Source organism: Anser brachyrhynchus (genome assembly GCF_964034855.1).
Source record: "Anser brachyrhynchus genome assembly, chromosome: 10".
Classification (NCBI taxonomy): domain Eukaryota; kingdom Metazoa; phylum Chordata; class Aves; order Anseriformes; family Anatidae; genus Anser; species Anser brachyrhynchus.
In genome coordinates, this window is record NC_137705.1 from 19,312,568 (window position 1) to 19,331,856 (window position 19,289).

The following is a 19,289-nucleotide window of genomic DNA, read 5'->3' on the forward strand; positions in this document are numbered from 1 at the left end:
ATTCCCTTGTTAGCAAGGATGATTTGTTGTTTTTATGAAAGTTATTTCTATAAAAATTGCTAATTCAAAAACATTAAAAAAAAAAGTAGAACTCTAGATAAAGCCATAAATCACCATCTTTATTAATTGATGAGAAATATATCGACCTTCCATCAAGTAAAATTTCAGTGGCAGAAGTAAATCACAATTTCTATAACAGCAGAAAGAGACAGGGTGACAGTGTCCAATGCAATGGGACTTTAAGGGATGAAATTTTTTTTGAATTAGCCATGGCCACCAATTGCACATATTTAAATAAGTGTAAAATGGGGATCAGTATAGAATTGGTGGAAGGGGAAGTCAGGATAGGTAGGCTATTATTATAAAAGGACTGTGGGTTAAAATAAGAGAATCCAAAATGCAAGATCTTGTTTTTTTCCTTAAGTTGCTGTACTTCACAGTATCAGGTCTTTGCTTTTATTAGAACATATAGCACAGCATTTTTTTTACCCTGAGGACAGATTCACAACCTGCGTTAAAAACTGAAGCACCTGCCCAAATTTTTTCAGTGGAACTCTTTTCCCATTGTGTCTGCAGACATGGTTTTCTATGTCATTGCCAATAGGCAGGCAGGCAGTATTTAATCTGAGATATATTATCAAAAGATGGGGGTGTGGGAAGGTTGCTAGAAACATGGTAAAAATATTTCTAAAATAAAGTTTTAAACCTGTGTTTTCTAGTGTTGGGACATATATTATTCCTTCAAATGCAAGTCAAAAGTTCAAAGCACCATATAACCCTTTGAAAATTTAGGATGCTAGCAACTGTGGCAAAGAAAATATTGAATTGAATGTTTGTGGTGAAATGTTTGCATACTAAAATATGTTAATGATTTGGAATTATCACAGTACTCCTGTTATTATCACTTCCGTGATAATACTTACCATCTACCTCATGAAAAAATCACGATCCTGGCTTTTGAGATGTATTCTACTTAAATGTTAGTAAGAATTTCAGAAAGCTACTTACCTAATATGGAAGCAAGAGTTTTATAAATAGACACTGTTGGTTGCTACTAAGCAAATGCAGAGCTGTGGAGGAAACATTTAAAGGTCTTTATTTACTTCATTGGAATGTTTCCTTGCATTGTCATGTTGCAAAGTCATAGTCATCCCATGCTTATGATTAGTGCTGGGGAAATGTTATTTAAAAAAATAAATCCAGTGTATTGGGTTGATTTTTTTAAAAATAATTTTCTTCTGTCCTGCATGCGTTCTTTTGCATGTTTCCCATTAAGATTTCTGTGAAATGTGCTTGCTTAAATATTTGCATTAAGTGAACCCTGCTCTTGGTTTTTACTTTCAATTGCAAGTATTGGTAGCAGTATGGTAATACCACAAATTATTAGCTTTTCACTCATGCTGTGAACAATTGGCCAATAAATGGGCTCATACAGTGAGGTGGAATTAACTGGTGAGGTCAGTAAAGACGCTAACTCTGACACTCTTGTCAGGGACTGTAAGGTTCAATGTCCATATCTGCTATAAATAGAACATTTTATTACAGTTCAACCTTGACTATGACATACTAATTACATGCATTACAGTAGCTGGATTGCTGTCTATAGGTTCAGATAGTGATAAGTGTTTTAACAGTGCAGTGATAATAGAATTGCAGCAATTCTACAGACCATGGTTATATGTTCCAAGAAAAAGAAAATCCTTATAAAATCAGACCAGTTACATTATAGCAGTTCTGTTTCCTTTGCTGCAGAGGAAAAACATAGTAGCATTTGTGGCTGGCTGCAAATCTGTTCTTTTTTTAGCATGCCTTGGGAGGCTACTTAGAAGCTGTTGGTTTAGACAGCTTCCAGGATCCACCAATACGTTCTCACTTCTTCTGGTGAAGGAGATGGTACAACCTACAACTTGATAATGGGTCTACAACAAAACATTTGTGAGCTTTATGACCTTAATTAGCTTGCTGCCAGGCTGGTGGAAGTCTGTGTTTAGCTTGAAATGGTGACTTGATGTAATCACAGAGGGGATGTAGAAGCCCACGGTAGCATGTCAAGCTACTGCTTAGCCGTAACAGCTTGTGAAGAGAGATCTGTCACTGCATGGATGAGAAAGCTGTGTGTTTAGCAGGCTCAGCCTCTAATGAAGGAAATTGCGTCACATAGTGACAAAGTGCTACATCATTCTCCAGTTCAGCAATGTAGGACATAAAGAAAAAAAATAGGAACTGTTTTCTGGTCAACAGCTGGCACGGTAGAATTAAGACCCAGAAGACAGACTTGTCTGTATTTTAAAGATATCTGAAAGATTCTGGCATTTTTTATGTAGAGTTCCGGATGTGAACCCATCTTGTACTGAAACACCTTCAAAAGATCACTGGGACTTTGCTTCATTGTAGAAATTTTTTGCTATTAAGGATTTCAAATGCCAGAGAAGTATGACAGAACACTCTTATGCCAAAAGTGATTTCCTTGCTCATCTGCACTCAGTCTGAGGGAAGGCTGATCACGGCTTTTCCATTTGTAAGGCTTGATAGTATTATAAAGATCACAATTCTTCTGTGTGTCTTTTCCTACAGTTTGTGAGTGGACATCCAAGTAGGTTTTTGCAAGTTAGTTTAATATTTTTTTTTCTTGCTCCATTTGCCAAGCTTACGTAACTCTGTGTCTACATGTGTTGTGTTTTACTTTGTTTCTTTTGCAGATGATTTTCCCCTTATCTGTTTTCATCTTTCTTGTATTGAACACTTTCTCTGTTCTCACCTTCCTTTTTTTTTTTTTTGGAAGGTCTGTTTTGACTGTCCTTTGCTGCTTTCTGATGGTATTATAGTGTACTCCCCTAACTTGTTTTCTCCTTCACGTGTTCTGTAAGAAGTTGCCCCCTTGTGCTTTTCTAGCCTTCAAGATATGCTTTTATAATCTGAGCAACAGACTGGGGCACTGGCAGGAAAGTTGTAGACACTCTGCAGGGAGGAGCATATAGAAGAAATGAGCTCTGTTCATTCCAGCTTCCTGTTGACAGAAATTATTGAAGCTATGCCAATAGGCAGACACAGCCACATAGATGAGTTTCAATATTGTGTCAAAGTATCTTCTGGAGAACGAATAACAGATAAAAATGAATGTGTATAAGAATAAAAGTCTTGAATATCTATTTACTGTAAATCTACTTCTGTGAGTGACCCTTCAACGCTATTTCACATCTGTTTTAGTGAAAGAACATAGAAATTTATTCCCAAATTTGTTGCACTATAAGAAAATTCTGTGCTCACTAACAGGAGTAAGATTTGTACAATAACGCTGAACAATGGTTTAGAATCTGGTTATTGCATTTCTGTATATCCCAGAGGAGTTTTTACTGAAGGTCAAGGCTAAAAAATGTGTCCCTAAAATTGGGTCCAACTCAGATTTGGGAAGAAATTTAGGGATATTGAAATTTAATGTCTCTTATACATTATAAATCTTAGAAATGTTAAGACCTGTGTTATACTTAATTTTATATATTTCATGAAATGAAACCTGGAACCAGCACTAAACTTTCTTGTTTCAACCATTCTGGCAAGATTGATCTACCTGATAGAAAATGATGGGAACAGTGGACAGCCAGAATATGGAAATACATAGATCCCACCCACACTTTTCCTCCCCTTACACTTTAGGAAGCTATTGTAGCAAAAAAAAAAAAACCAGCTCCTTTCTTTCACTTCAGGACTGGAAGTCAGGTGCTGCCCTTCTCTTTCCCAAGCATTGAAGAATTGTTTTCTCAGGCACTGGGCACAATCACATGACTGGCAAAGTCTGAACAGCTTCATGTCATAATGTGTGACAATCTCCTCAGCAAATTCAATTTACCTATTTTCAAACATTTACACAAAGGGAGGAGGTCTCTTAAAACCATTTCTGTGGCTCTTATTCATATGAAGGGTGTTCTATAGGACAGCCAGAGAACAAACTGTCCATATGTGCTATTCTTCCAGCCCTGATCCAAGCAGAACGTTAAATGTAAAAACCATAGTTTAATTCTGTGTCAGCCAATGAAGATTTTGGCCTCTCTGCTCAGTCTGCCAGTAAAAGCAAAACATGTTGATGGATTTGTAGTGCAAGAGCTGAAAGTAAATTCACAAAAGTGTGTCAGAAGGAAAGTAAAAGCATTTTAAGCTCTTTGGTCAAAAGTAATTTACTAGCAACTTTGAACGCTACATTGAAACAAAGTACATAATTATTCATTTAAATACGTAACAGAAATCTACATACATTGAACAGTGTGATTTCTTCTTTGTACGTACTTATAGAGATATTTAAGTTCCGTTTTTATTGCAAGAATAAATATTATGGTCTTGTTTAATTTTGCGTTCCTAAAATATGTAAGCTCCCTTGAAACGCCTTGAAAACAGCAGAGACCCTTAAATAATGAATATAGTAAGTGTAGTGGTGATTTGACTTCTGTTCCATACAGCACGTAACTCTTACAGTTCTATATTCATCAATCCTTGCTTGAACTATGAAGTACTTTATATATAAACTGAGTATATATTTTTCCCTTTGAGAAGCATTTACTCTCATGAAGCTAATTTAATGCAAGAGTAGGTTCAGATTTTTTACTTCATTGCCGAATTTTTGTGGTAGGTTGTTGTCACTTTGCCCTGCTCTTCTCTGCACTAAAGAGCAGTAGTGGGAGCTCTTGACATCCATTGCAGACTTTGATTGCATTGAACATTTCCAGTGGCAGAAAATTGAAACAGACTTTTAACCATTTCTTAGCTTATTCTGAAAGAAGCTATGTTTAAATAAAGGTTGTAAAATTAATCTGAAAACCAGGACTGTAAAGCTGGCGTTTGTATCCCTTATATATCTACTGTTCCTTGTGTAGAGTTGAAATTCAAAAACCCGCTTTTGTTCTTGCTTAAGTTAAATACCCATAACTGAAGACCAGTCTTAATATTCATTCAAAAAGCAAACCTGTGTGATATATTCCCCATTAAAGTACCTTAGATGATAAACTAGCCAAAAACTAGGCAGATATTATATCTGTTTTTTTGTATATGAACATGGTCTCTCAGGCATGGGGAAAATCTGGGGGCTAGAAGCCTGTTCTTGCAAAAGGAATTTGTGAGCCATCTGGGAAACTCCCTTCCATTGTGCTGCCTCCCTTGTCACAATCCCCAATCCTTCCTGTCCCCTCCCTCCCTCTACACAAGCATAGCTGTCCCACATTATCTTCAAATATCCCACCAATGCTACTGTTGCTATCTGATTTCCTTGCAGTCGTTCCTTTATGTTGAGCTTCTATTCTTAGCTCCAGTTCACATCTGAAAGGGATGCAAAGTGGACTTGTCCTCATTTCTTTTACTGGATATATAGCTTCATATAGAGACACCTGAAAACCTGCACAAAATTTCTTTAACTACACGACTCCTTATCAATGACATGGGAAAGCTATATATGCAAAAACAGAGTTTGCATTATAGGATAGATTTCCTCATATTCTACTGTGAAGTTTCAGTGAATTCAATTTTATTTTTTTTTTATAAAAAGTAACTATTTTAACTGGAAAATCTCAGGATCATAGCATCTTAGGGAAGAAGAACAAACAAACAAAAAAAAAAACAACCATACCACACAATAAAATCTTTATTATAGCAAGACTCAACCCCTTCTGAAAAGTGTTTAAGCATACGCCCAAGTCCCATTAAAATAAACAGGTGCACAAATGTTTCCTTGAACAGGACACTGAACTCAATGTTCCCATTATAGTTGAATCTACTACACATTCTTATTGCTGCCAAGTGCACCCAAGAAAGAGTTCTCATAGCTTTTATTTGAATGACTTAGTTCAATAAAATCTTGTTTCTCTCTGTAACTTTTCATTATAAAATAAAAAGTTCCAGAATGCGTCTTGATCGAGACCTCATGGTATGACTTTTTGCTAATTCTTTTCTAACAAACATGCCTAGATCTGTTTCTATTTTGTGCTCATAGCTATTATTCTTTCTTTTTAATCCTTAGGTCTCCCTTAAATCTCACTTTCCTCACTGTTTACACATTTTGTCACCTCTTCTTTCATTAGCCAAGGTGGTTCTTATTGCCAGATGCCTTGCGACCCAACTTTGCAAGCCAAGACGAAATGTTTTTCTGTCTGTCTGTGGTCCTTTTTTTTTTTTTTTGTAACATCCTGCTTTTCTAATCGTTGGATAATTTTTTTTCCTCTCATGGGTGCACTGATAGTTCGTACATGAGAGCTCTAAGTTTTTCCAAGGGCGTGAGTTTCTTGTGTGTGTGTCTCATAGAAATACCTAATGATTTGTACATCTTGTCAGATGTTAAAATATTCCTGCAGTTATTTACAGCCATGATTGCAATTGGAGAGATGCACTGCTCAGAGGAGAGGTACTCATACTGTAGAAGAGGTGCAGAAGCCAAATAAACGCCTTCGGAAATTCTGGGTAATGTAGAGCAGAGACACCCAAATGTTTCAGGGAAGGGTCAACACAAACCACACAGCCTTAACAGCTTCATCTCGGTAGATGCAGACAGGCACCCCAGATGGTAAGGAGGGAGCTGGAGATAAAGGAGGTGAGAAAGTATCAGCTACAGTCAAGGAAGGAAGGAAGGGAGATATACCATTAGTTCCAGAGTGGTGGGTCAAGCAGCAGGACTCAAAGACAAGATAGTTGGAGAGGGCACCTCAACTTGGTGAGGCAGAGATCATCACCAATGTTTACATGTGTGGCTGGGCTACAAAAGGGTTGGGAAACAACTCATCTGTGTTATAAAATTACTGCTTGAATTATGATGTGGGTTCCCTATAACTTATCTTTCCATTCATAGTCCAACTGTATTCTTTGGCTTTGAATAGTAATAATGGAAAACTACTGGAGGAACATCAAGTTCTTTTGTCAGTTCCCGTCTTTTATGTATTCTGTTAATATGCCCAAACTGATTTGTAGGCAATGTTTCATTGTTACGTTGCCATGTCAAACTTTGAATTGACTTTGAAAGTTTGAATACTTTCATTAAGTTGTCTGTCAGATCCTGCTGACAGAAAGAAGTACTTAAGTTACCATCAGCAGACTGTTCTCCTTGATTCTTATATGAAGTATCAAATAGCAAATCAAATGTGGACATACCGCGCCTTCTGGAAAAGTATTCAATGTTTGCTAAATCATAATAGAAGAAATGTAGGCCAGTCATAACAAAGAACCAATATTATGAAGAGCATAAATAGAGTAACACAGATACTGCTTAGGTAATAATTTAAAAAATCAGTACCAGAAAGTATCAATACAAAACTGTAAAAATAAGGCATGGTGAAAAATCTTTGTTAAATTCACTCCCACAGAGTGCATGTGTCAAATGTACCCTTCCAGGCACTTCTACACAATCACTTAATTTCTTTTCCCTCTGAAGTGTTTACAAGTGTTTGTTTCTCAGTCTGCTGGCCAACAAGAACCCCTGATATGTTTGTGCTAGTGATGTTGAGCCTTTTAACTTTTGAATGTCTCTTATGAGGCAAAATTTTTTTCCTGGAATGACCAGCCATGTTTCTAAGCCTCAGCCTAAAAATGGTTTTAGAACATTTTTCAAGGTGCTGTGTGAAGGAGGATTAAAAAAAAAAAAAAAAAAAAAAAAGCCCATGTATCATTTTCTCTAATAGCTTCCTATGATAGAAATGTAACATAAATCAGCCTATAATGTAAACCAGCTTGTCTTCAAGATTCAAACCCTGCAAGAGACCTCTGCATGTCAGTATAGGGAAAATAGAGTTTTTCTGTACTGAAAGGGAAAATCCAGTTGCAGCAGTCCCATCCATGCTCACACGTAGTGGTGTGTATGTTCAGGCATCATTTACTCAGGTGTGCAGTTCATAGAGAAATATTAGAAACCTCTACAGCGTTTCCTTGGGAAGCTATTTTTCATCAATTCTTAGTCTCACAACAGAATGAGTTAAGATTTTTTGCTCAGGTGGCCAAGAAAGCCAACAGTATCCTGGTTTATATCAGAAATAGTATGGCCAGCAGGTCTAGGGAACTGATTGCTGATTGTCCCTCTGTACTCAGCTCTGATGAGGATGCTCCTCAAACAGTGTTCAGTTTTGAGGAACTCACTACAACTACAAGAAGAACACTAAAGTGCTGCTGGAGAGTGTCCAAAGAAGAGCAACAAAGCTGGTGAAGGGTCTAGAGAACAAATCTTACAAGGAGGAGCTGAGGGACCTGTTTTAGCCTGGAGAAAAGAAGGCTCAGGGGAGACTTTACCATGCTCTACAATTACCTTAAAGGAGGCTATAGCAATGTGGGGATCGGGCTTTTCTCCCAAGCACCAAATGATAAGACAAGAGGAAATGTCCTTAAGTTGCACCAGGGGAGGTTTAGGTTGGATATTAAGGAAAAACTTCTTCACCGAAAGGGTTGTGAAGTGTTGGAACAGGCTGCCCAGGGAAATAGTTGAGTCACGGGCCCTGGAGGTATTTAAAAATATGTAGATGTAGAGCTTAGTGACATGGCTTAATGCTGTACTTCGCAGTACTAGGGTAAAGGTTGGACTAGATGATCTTAGAGGTCTTTTCCAACCTAAACGATTCTATGATTCTAAGTATACAGTAGCATGAAAATTTTATTGTGTCTTAATGTTTGATCAACATAGCAACCCAATCTTCAAACTGTCCTGCATCTTCTGCTTTTTGGTAATACGTGCTCACAGAAAACTGGCAGCAATACTGACTATTGATATCATATTAGAAACTTTGAAATGTTATTTTAGTAATTTCACCCACAGACACTGATATATTTGGTATCGCATTTAATATATTAGGTAAAAGGCAGATTTATCACGAGAATACAGAAGTGTTTACATCTCAACAAAGTTAAATCTCAAGTAAAAGGATGATTTTTTACAACAGAGGGATTCAAAAAGTGTTCACATCAAAGTTTTCCTGTTTCTCTACTGCTAGAGAATCCCAACTCATCTGGATTTGTGAGTCCAGGGAATTTTGTGATCACTTAAGTTGTTATCATGCAGTATTAGATGGCTGGTTGAAGTTCTGCTGTTAGTAGAAACAAGCCTTGTAAAGGGCACAGATAGTGAATACTCCCAATGAAGGAAAATCTCTGACAGAAAAAGTCTTATAATATGTAGCTGAGGGGTACTTCCCTAGCAAGCAACAACTGTACAGGCCAAAGTAGTTTGTTGCATCAATATTTTATTCAGCGTACTAGGAACTCCCTACTGGGATGGACAATGCTATATATCCTTCAGTCTGGCAAGAGAGACTAGAAAATTGCTGGAATTAAAAGTAACAAAAAGCACCGCCTGGAATAACTTGTTGTAAATATATCTAATTATTTTTAAGGGAAAAGTTGCGGCAGTTTGTTCAGGAAAAGAATATGAGCATTTCAGGGATGACATGCTTGCAACTAGGCACATTTTTAACTCATCTAAAGTGATAATCGAAGTAATTACTCAATCTTTCGGAAGTTAAAAGAGTGGGTTTTTGTAAGTGTTCACTGATTTGGTACAGTACAATATACACAGTCAAATTTATAGTGTTCCATTCTTAGTGTAATGAAACCCTATAAAGCTTTTACATGAAGTCAAAAAGACTAAGCGTTTCACTTTGTCAAAAAGTCACTAAGTCACTAGCTATGTTTTTGACTTATTATTTCTTCTTATCTGTACCATACTTAATTGGAGAAGAGAAAAAGTGCAGCTGCTCCTATCCTGTTCTTTTTTGGAGGCAAAATCTGTGGGCCAATATGAAAACTTTTAAAATAAGGAGAGTTGAAATTAAAATGAATGCTACAAAATCCAAGTATTATTCTTTAAAAATAAATAAATAAATCTGAAAAGCATAACTATATGTACCTGAGAATCACCCTCTTAGAGCTGAAAATAACAAAGTTATTAAATTTGAAAATGAAAAATTATTTCTTTTTATTTTTCCTATAGATGTTGAAAAGTCTCCTGCTGAAATGTTAAGCACTATGAAGTTGTATTGTTATATAATTGGTCAAACAAACAAACAAACAAACAAAAAAACAAACAGGGTTCTTGGCCTACATATGAAATACTTAGATATTGTGTAGCTCTGCCAGTGTTTTCTATTTCATGAACATCCCATATCTGAAAACATTCAGCATGGGATTAGATAATAATTCAGTAGCTTATCATCTGAAAAGTTCTTGCTCTTGCTCAGGTAAGGATTTGATAAATCTTACTGTGATTTAAAGGCATAACTTAAAGATAGATTAGTTAGTGCAGTAAAATGATTTTCAAAACATAATAAAGGCAGAACATTAATTTGGTCAACTTAATGTATTCTATACTTTTTCTTTTCTTCTTCTTGGAGAAGGTCTTTAAAAAGTCATATCAGATTTGTTAGTGTAGTTTTCAGCAGACCTTTAAAACCTAGTCTGGATAGAAAAACAGAAAAGGCGAAGGGTGGTATTCCATTTCCACATATTTGTAAGGCCTGTGTAGCTTCTAAACTGTCCATATACAGCAGAATTTTCAGAAGTGGTCTTTTGCTTCTGTCTGTATAACTAATGATTTTCTGGTTCTCTCCTCTACCTCAGGAAATTTAAACCTACTTTTCCAATGTGCTATTTCATAGCTTAATTACTGGATTATAGGGTACTTCAGGTGATATGTTACAGGTGGTTGATACTAATTTAAGTAAATAGACATTCAGCAGTATTGATCTGAAATACAGCTTTCTTACCTCTTCAGCAAATGTCATAATCCCCACAGTGTCACTTTCTCACTCTTCTGTTTGCTTTCAGTGAAAATGGAAAAGGATCAGGAAAGAATCACAGGAGATCCCATGATTTTTTTAAAGTATTTTAAAGGTAGATTTTTTACTGAATAGATCTATTTTAACAAGATATTTTGGCAAAAATCATCTATTTCAAAGGCAGTATTTCCTTTTGAAATTTTAAATTTGGATCTTGGTTAAGAACAGGAGTAAGTTGTCAGGAATTCTGTTCGCAAACCACCTTATTTTGGTAGCTGTGATAATATTTCCTTTCCTTGAGGTCTGTTTTGTACGGTACACTGTCCAGCTAGAATTTCTTGGGCTTCTGGTGAAAACTACTCATCATTAAGGTATTTTCCACTGGCCTTCAAAATTTAAATATGTGTTTTACCAAACCTAAGTAAACACCACTAAATTAAACAAAATCTCTATGCCAGCTGGATATGCAATGCAAAGCTTTCATCATTTTATTTTTTTTTTCAGTTTAAATGCTTCTTGCTAGCCCTGTACCCTCAATTACATTAACAGAGTAGGTATTGGATCAAACCGCATCATGGACAGAGTTGTATTGTTCTTTGCTTTTTTCCTGTTTGTAACCAGCAAATCCCACTGTTCAAACTGTTGTGCTAATTTGTTTATGTCTCATTTTGGCATAATGACAATTAAACACATCATGGGTATGTACAAGCCAGAGCTTTGGAGTCTTGAAACAATAGTGGTCTTCTGACTGCTAGTAGTCTTGCTCCCTAGAAAAATCATTTGCTAAGCTGTGATTTCAAGTGTGACTTGGTTTATAAACTGCTATAACAGAAGAGTTGATCAGTTCACTAAAGAGGATAGTCCTTAAATACATTTCTATTTAAAAACAGATTGTCTCTTTGTGTTTAGATGTTGCTTTGCTTTCTGTGCTTTTACTACAGTCTACATTATAGGTAGAGAGGATATGTGTTGGGGAAAAAGCCCAGAAAGATGAAATGTTAATAAAACGTTAGTGAAACTGCCGATAACCTAACTATTTAAAGTATCAACATCTTTGTTGACTGGAGGCAGTGATAGGATGGTCATGTGGCTATGGTACATGGCTGGAGCCTCAGAAATCAAAAGTCTTGTTTTCTCTTCATCTGACTTGTAGTATATGACATAGTTACTGCTTGTCTGTTTTCCAATTTTGCAAAATAGCATTTCAATGTCAGTAAGATGCCAGAGGCTAAATTAATGTGCAATATGTCTGATCTTTAGATTGAAGATGGTAGAAAATGCAGTGTTATAATGGTTTTATCACAAAATCAGCTTAAAATATGGAAAATATGATGTATCTGAAAATCAGTATTCCAATTTATCTTATTTTCTGTCAGTGTGAGGATTGACTCTTAGAAGTATTGCTGTTTGTTTTTTTATGTAAGTCGTAGCTTGGGTGAATTAAAAAGATGTGTATGAGAGGGAGAGAGAAGTGTACAACGTTTAAGTGTATTTTATGCTAATTATTGAACACAGAAAAGAGCAACACAACAGTATGAGAACATTTCAGTAGAATGTGATTTCTCTCTTAAGATTTTGTTTTGTTTTCCCTTGTTTTACAGTTTGCCCAGCTGGTGTCCGTCTACAAATCTCTAGGTCCAGAGAAGTTCCCTTTAATTGAGCAAACGTTCTATCCAAATCATAAGGAAATGGTACGTACAAATACCAATACTAAATTCACTTAATGTCTCTGTAAAATAGGAACTGTAAACACACATGACCTATTTCTCCCCTCTACTGTCCATTAAAAAAACAAACAAACAAAAAAACACAACAACAACAAAAAAACATTTTGGAAGCTTTTAGAGGGGTGAGATTTGGTAAGCACTTGAAAACATTTTGGTGGTTAACTGGAAGATTTTCAGATTTGAAGGCAGCCATTTTCAGCTAATCAGCTTCAGAGAAATATTAAAGAGATTAAATGGTTATAAAGACACAGGAAAACTGTTAACGTGCAAGGGGAACTTTTATGGTTTGTTTCAAACCAATTCTTTATGTTATGTTTCAAGTGTTTATTATCTGTGTTGATGATGTACCTGTAACTGTGGAACTTCATCTAAAATCAGAGTGTTTATGACTTGTATCTTCTTCATATACCTGAGCTGACATAATTTGATTCCCAGTCTTTTATACATATAAATGCAGTCATGAAAATGGCACTCATAATCTTCACTTACTTTATTTTTTTCTTAGAACAAAGTTATTCTAGAGATTTTAGGTCTAGGTGGACACCTTTATCCTCAATAGTTTCCGAAGACGCATAGGAAGAGGGTGTATCACTGTCGTTGTTTTCCCAAAACTGTTTCTGACCGTGTAAATAACATAATTATGCAACTTACAGATGAACATACCACTGTGATTACTTCTGTGCCTGCATGTGCAGGATCTACATGAACCAAAGAAAACATCATTTCTTACACTGCACACATTTTTTTCTTTCTTATGCTCTCTAAACAAAAATTATTTCCTAAGTATATATATATATATATGTTTTTTTCCGAAGGGAAATACTTTCAGCACAGAGAAACTGGAAGGAGGTTTTTTGCTGATTAAATAAGCAAGTATAGAGACATCAATTATTTTTAGTGGATAATCCTGATCTTGCCATTCAACATCTATCACACAGCTGTGATTCAAGTGCATCAGTTACCATTGCAACATCATGATAAAATACATTAGTTGTTTATTTAAGGCCCCCAAGGTGTAATTGCTGTGTGTCTGTCTTGAGACTGACTAACACTTCATTGTTGTAGGTGGCATCTAAGGCTCTCCAAGTTCTCCTCTTTGTTCCCTTTAGACTATAAACTCACAGAATTTACTCTCCTTTTGTCACATATGACACTTAGGAAAAGAGCTATCACCACAGGTACATATTTAGAACGTTTGCTACACAGATGTTTTGGAGAGCCAAAGGAGAATGGTTATTTATCTGGAGTAGCAGAGCTAAGTATTGGATAGCCAATACTTTGGGAAGATGTTTTTGTTGATGGATTTGTCAGGAAAATATACAACTTCATAAAATTTATATTTTTCTAATGCAAAAGAAGAATTTTATGGCTCGGGTATTCTTTGGAACAGGTGGAGCAGAATTACAACTTTTGTTTTTCAATATAGTTTTTCTAAATACTAATGAGTTTTATATCTGTTTTCCTGAGAATGGCCAAGATTAAAGCTGTTTTATATTTTTCTGCACAAAATGTATTGTTTTTCATTATTTTATCAGCTACTTTTCATTATTTTATTGAAAAAGCAGGCTTTTTACTGCATTTCTAAATTGTAATACATAGAACAAGGAAAATTTCCTGTAATTTGGACCAAGAATTTATGTTTGAGATTGAATTTTTTATGTAGTATGATCATTTCTAGGGCAAAGTTCTTTCAAGATCTACCTGTTAAATTGCAAACTGTTGTCTTGAACAACTCATTGAATTGAAATTGAGTAATAGAACACAAACAAGAAAATGTCTGTATGAGTTTATATGGCATATTTTGCTTGTTAACATAATATAACAAATATTTGAGTGTTTTTTCCCCCTCCTCCTTTAGGGTATTTTGTTGTTCTACATTGCTTATTAATGTCTGAACTGATAAGCTATTTGTCTTTTGCTTGAACTTTTGAATGCTAGTATTCTCCATGTCTGAGATAAATATATATATATTTTTGCATATTTCTACTCAATGAATGTTACATCTAGAGAAAATTAATCCCTATGTCAGTATTGCATTGCCACACATTGTTCAAAGGTGCTGTAACATCTGATTGTGTTGAAGCTCATTCATATGATTTTTCCTTCTGATTAAATTCTCATGGAACTTTATGACTTGAAAAATAATCAGGCAGCATGGTGTCAGATAGCATTTTAATTGAATTTCCAGAATGGGTGGTAAGATTATTTCAATATCAGTTTTATTAGTTGATGAATTGAAATCATATACTACTTAAGTTTAATTCTTTTTTTTTTTTTAACACCATTTATTACTGACTAGCCTCTTTTGCATTTACTCTTACAGAATTTGGTTTTTACTTCTTAATTTTTTTGTAGTTCCTCTTGTGCTCATACATTCATGTCTTTTCCCTCAAAGTGTAACCTAAAGCTCTGTCCCTTTCATCCAGTGCAAACCACTTGGGGGCAGGGGGGAGAGCAGGGAAAAACTGCAAATCTCTGTGAACTGAGTTTTCACCAAGCATGCCAGTGGTTCTTCTACTTCTTTTGCTTCTTTCATACTCTGGTGATCATTTGTACTGAGTCTTTAGAAGGCAATAAAAGGTAAATAAACAAAGATGTCATTCTTTTGTGTAAAACTGGAGCTGCTTTAATGAAACACTTTTTGAAACAGAAACATTCATCTCAGACTGGTTTAAACTATACAAAATGGTGTAAGGCTTTTGAACTCGTTGCTGGTTTAGTCATATTACAGCTTTTCCCTCAGTAATTAGTCTCCTTTATTTCACTACATTCCCACCTCCTATGTTCTTTCATGAAAGAAAATATATTTTTTTTTCAATAAAATTGTCGGGCAATTTTAATTAAAACTTAACTGGAACATGTAAAGAAAAAAAAAACAGCAATATTAAAGCATTTTATTTTTTTTGTCATCCACCTGTACAGTCTCCATTCTCTGATCTTTTCTCTACTCTTATCATAAGCCACATGAGTCATTTTCAAATTAAAATCAAAGGTTGCACCAGGCCGTATTTCTTCTCTGACCTTCCATAAAACACATACAGTTTCAGGAAGTAGAAATAAAATGTAAAAATAACCTGCTGTTAGTAATGTATTGGTGCCACTGCAGTAAAAAATCTTGATAGGAAAAAAAAACATAATCAGAAAGCTGCAATCTATTTCATAATCGTTAGCAGTGCTGAATCTCAGGGAAAATAAAAAGTCATTCTGAGGGTTTATTTTTTTAAAGCTTTTCTTGCCATATTTATTGTTTAGAAAAACAAAACAAAAAACATCTTTTTACCATCTGTTATGGGGAGTTTGGCCAGATTTGTGTTCAGACAGAAATCAAACTGGACAGCCAATAATTTTGAAACACCTCTTATTGGGTATTTTATGGCAGGTCAAATATAAAATGTTTAAAAAACTAATTATAGCGTATAATTCATATTACAATTTGTTCATAAATACTTAAGAAAACATTTCTTTTTACAATGTATATAAAGAAGGCAATGAGATATGGTTTAGTTATGTTTAAGGTCTATTCACTATAAAACTGAAATAGAAACAACTATGTTGAGTTGAAAAACAGAAAATATCTGTTTACTGCAGAGTGCTGTTCAGACTGCACCATTACATCAAAATGGAATTGGAAACACATGCTACACTGTACATGTAATGAATATTAACTAGCCACGTGCTTAATTCAGACCTTGTATGGTTATTAGGCTCTTGCAGGCTCATCTAGGAATTGTTTTGGTTTCACATGAGGAAATTGTCTGTTTTTTAAATATATTTATAAGCTGGTAATATAAATGCACAGCCCTTAGGACTAGTAATTGGCACTGCCAATATTGTCTTTGCAATATGAATTGCTTTTTGGAAGAAAAGTCGCCTTCATATTTCGTACAGGAACAAGTAGTTGTATGTGTATATATATTTTATGTCGATGATCAAAATTGGCCTTTGGTAATTTTTTATTTCTCTCCAGCAAAGCAGAAAACTAATTTGACTTTATATTTGGCAGCACAAATATATGATGTCTAAATTAAAACACCCAAACTGTTTTACAGTAAAATAAAAAGTGAAATGTTGACTATTAAGGGAAATAGGCAACTCTTCCTCAAAGGAATAATGCTGTGCATTCCTGTTGGCCTTGCAACATTTGTGCTTCCTCCAAAGTGGACTACAGTTTGATAGTATTTTACTTACTGGTAAATAGATAAGGGGATAGATAACAAAGATATCTTTGTTGATTTGTAATAATTACCGTATGCTGCGTTCCGTTTCCCTGGAAAGCCAAAGCAAGATTAAAAAAAATAATAATTAAAAAAAAATCATAAGAGATTATAACGATCATAAAGACTAGTTTGAAACCCTATTCTTGTCCAGGAACACGTGGTGTCAATCAGTACTCTCCAGCTTTCCAGAATGTATGCAGCATGGTACTTCAGGTTTAACTCCTTCTATGTTAATGCTAGATTATATCTTTTCAGTAGGGTGAAGTGAAACATGATAGGGTTTCAACATTTTTTTCTATTTATTTAGTTTTACAGTCAAACAAAATATAAAAGCCCTTATGTAAGTACCATTTACAATCTCCAGCAAAATAGATTTTTACTTCATTGCTTTTCTGTAAGTATTAATTTAGCCACAAGAAAGTAAATAATATTCATTCTCACAATTGTCTTCTCAAAGCTGCCATTGTCTGTCATTTAAATATGGATTAATGCAATTGTCAAAATAACAGAAACACTAAAACAGAGTATGTCACAAAAATCATTTATACAGTCTTTTGCAAGTATACATTTTATATCCAATGACATATCTTAGTATGACAATTATACAGGACATGCTGAATTTTAAGCCCAAAATACTTTCATTGAATTGAATAGAATTAGAAATGCCCATTCACTTAAAGAAATCCGTATGTTCTTTGCAATTTTAAGTCATGATGATTTTTAAAGGTCTCAATGGCAAATAGACTAAAGGCACTATTTGGAAAACTGGACCCTTGAGCCATCAGACAATAACAGCTCTAACTCTTGATGAATCCATAGGCTGGAAATGTCACAGTGTTTGTTAAACTTTCAAATGGACCTGATCTATCCAAATGAGAACAGAACTGTCTAAATATTTTTCTCTGCCTATTGTTCTAAATTCCTTTATGAGGAATAAATGAGAGTAATCTTTAGGCAAAATTTGAATGAATTTAAAGAAATCCAACAGGGAAAGTTAGAGAGAGTAAAATATAGGTTGGAAGTGGCAGCTGTTAGAGATCCCTAACCTGTGTGATGGTTCTCATCCAGTTTCTAGAACACAAGCAGTTCGTCAACTACCGAAACTTTGGCATTTACCAAAATAATTTCTTCAGTTTTACTACCGTGAATTGAGTTACTTTTGTAAACTTAAATATGTGTGAGATTAGCTATTAACTACAGTAATCAAATTATAAAAGTTTAGACTCTAAGAAGCTAAAAGGTAAACTATGTTGCAACGCTTCGCTAGGGTAAATCGTAACACTTCTCTAGGATAAGTCAGAGTTAAAAAATTCGTTATGACAGATGTCAATGGGCATTCATGAATGAAAAGTCATTAACGTAAATTTAATGTATTATTAAATATGAACAAGTATTTGAGAGCTTTTTAGGAATCACTTGCACTGTAAGTTATTAAATATCTACTGCATATATTTTTACAAGAGCTTCTAGAGCCAAGGCTTTAATAGTGCTGAAGTAAAATGACCTAGTCACACATTTAGAGAGGCAATATCAAGTACTACAGCTGCAGTGATGATGGACATGTAAATTTCTGTAAATATAAACAGTTTTCACCTGTCATTATTTATGTTGGTTCTATAAAATGCTGAAGCATTAGAACATCTGCCTTTACGGTTTGCAAGGTATAGCTAGTTCACAGGAATATTGAATTGGATAAGGGGATTTTGATTATCAAGGCTGTGTTTTAACTTAATTATCAATGAAAGTTACGACTCTGTAGATAAAGAAACCTGTGACATAAGTAACATACAAAATATGGAGCACAGATTGTTTTAATCACTGAAGTGTTTAACTTGTTTTGACAGGTAAGGAAAAAAACACAATTTTTTGAATCTTTTATAGCAAATTGTTATAATACTTTGCATATACACTGTACAATAATTCTTTTGTATCAGAAGACTTTCATACAGAAAAAAAAAATTATAAAACATTCCTTTGTTCATCAGAAAGGTTTGGAATAAAACATGGGGCTCTTTTAATTTGTAGATTGACAAAAATAGGGAACGAAATTCTGACCATTCTTATGTTCTTGTACATTCATATTGGTAAAAAAAAAAAAAAAAAAAAAGTTGTTGTGCCTTAGAGAACACAGAGGAGCATTCTCAGCTTGAGCCTCTCTGTATAAAGCATAACTTTACAGAGTAGCTACCTCCAGGAGATTTGTTCCTCTTCTTGCCAGAGTGCCAATTCCACAGACTCATACTTTAGCTGTACAGGACAATTTGTTTTTGTTTCTAAGCAACAGATACATTAGGTGATAGCAGTTCAAAGCTGTGAGCGTGCAATGTTTGATGGAATTAGACTCCAAGGCTTTTCAGGAAGTCATCACGTTAAGGTTCGCTGATATCAATAAACTCTTTCTCTGGAGGAGGTCCACCTCGGTACCAGCTGCAAGTGCCATCACTTCTCTTGATACAGGCATAATGCTTGGCTTGGTGCCCATATAACTTTCTTTCTATCAGCCAGTCTGTCCAGAGGCACTCATTTGGTGCAGTGATTGAGCAGGGCACCATGTAGCAGGTAGTAATCTAAATGTGAAATAGGACATTAATTCAGTATATTTATGGTTTCCCAAAAAAATA

At 34.9% G+C, this 19,289-nt stretch overlaps 2 protein-coding genes across 3 annotated transcripts in view; one reads left to right on the plus strand and one right to left on the minus strand.

The window, feature by feature from the left end:
* Positions 1–19,289, plus strand: part of SYN2 (synapsin II) — a 176,904-nt gene that overhangs the window by 73,621 nt on the left and 83,994 nt on the right. For both annotated transcript variants that reach the window (XR_013955728.1, XM_080606754.1), the window contains exon 5: positions 12,326–12,415. Coding sequence is in view for 1 of the 2 variants with exons in the window: in XM_080606754.1 (XP_080462880.1) it covers positions 12,326–12,415 (90 nt within the window). In the remaining variant the exon portion in view is untranslated. The remainder of the gene's footprint in view (positions 1–12,325; positions 12,416–19,289) is intronic.
* TIMP4 (TIMP metallopeptidase inhibitor 4) overlaps positions 16,949–19,289 on the minus strand; it is a 29,852-nt gene continuing 27,511 nt past the window's right edge. The window contains exon 5 of the mRNA XM_080606769.1: positions 16,949–19,235. Coding sequence (XP_080462895.1) covers positions 19,038–19,235 — 198 coding nt within the window. The 3' untranslated portion in view covers positions 16,949–19,037. The remainder of the gene's footprint in view (positions 19,236–19,289) is intronic.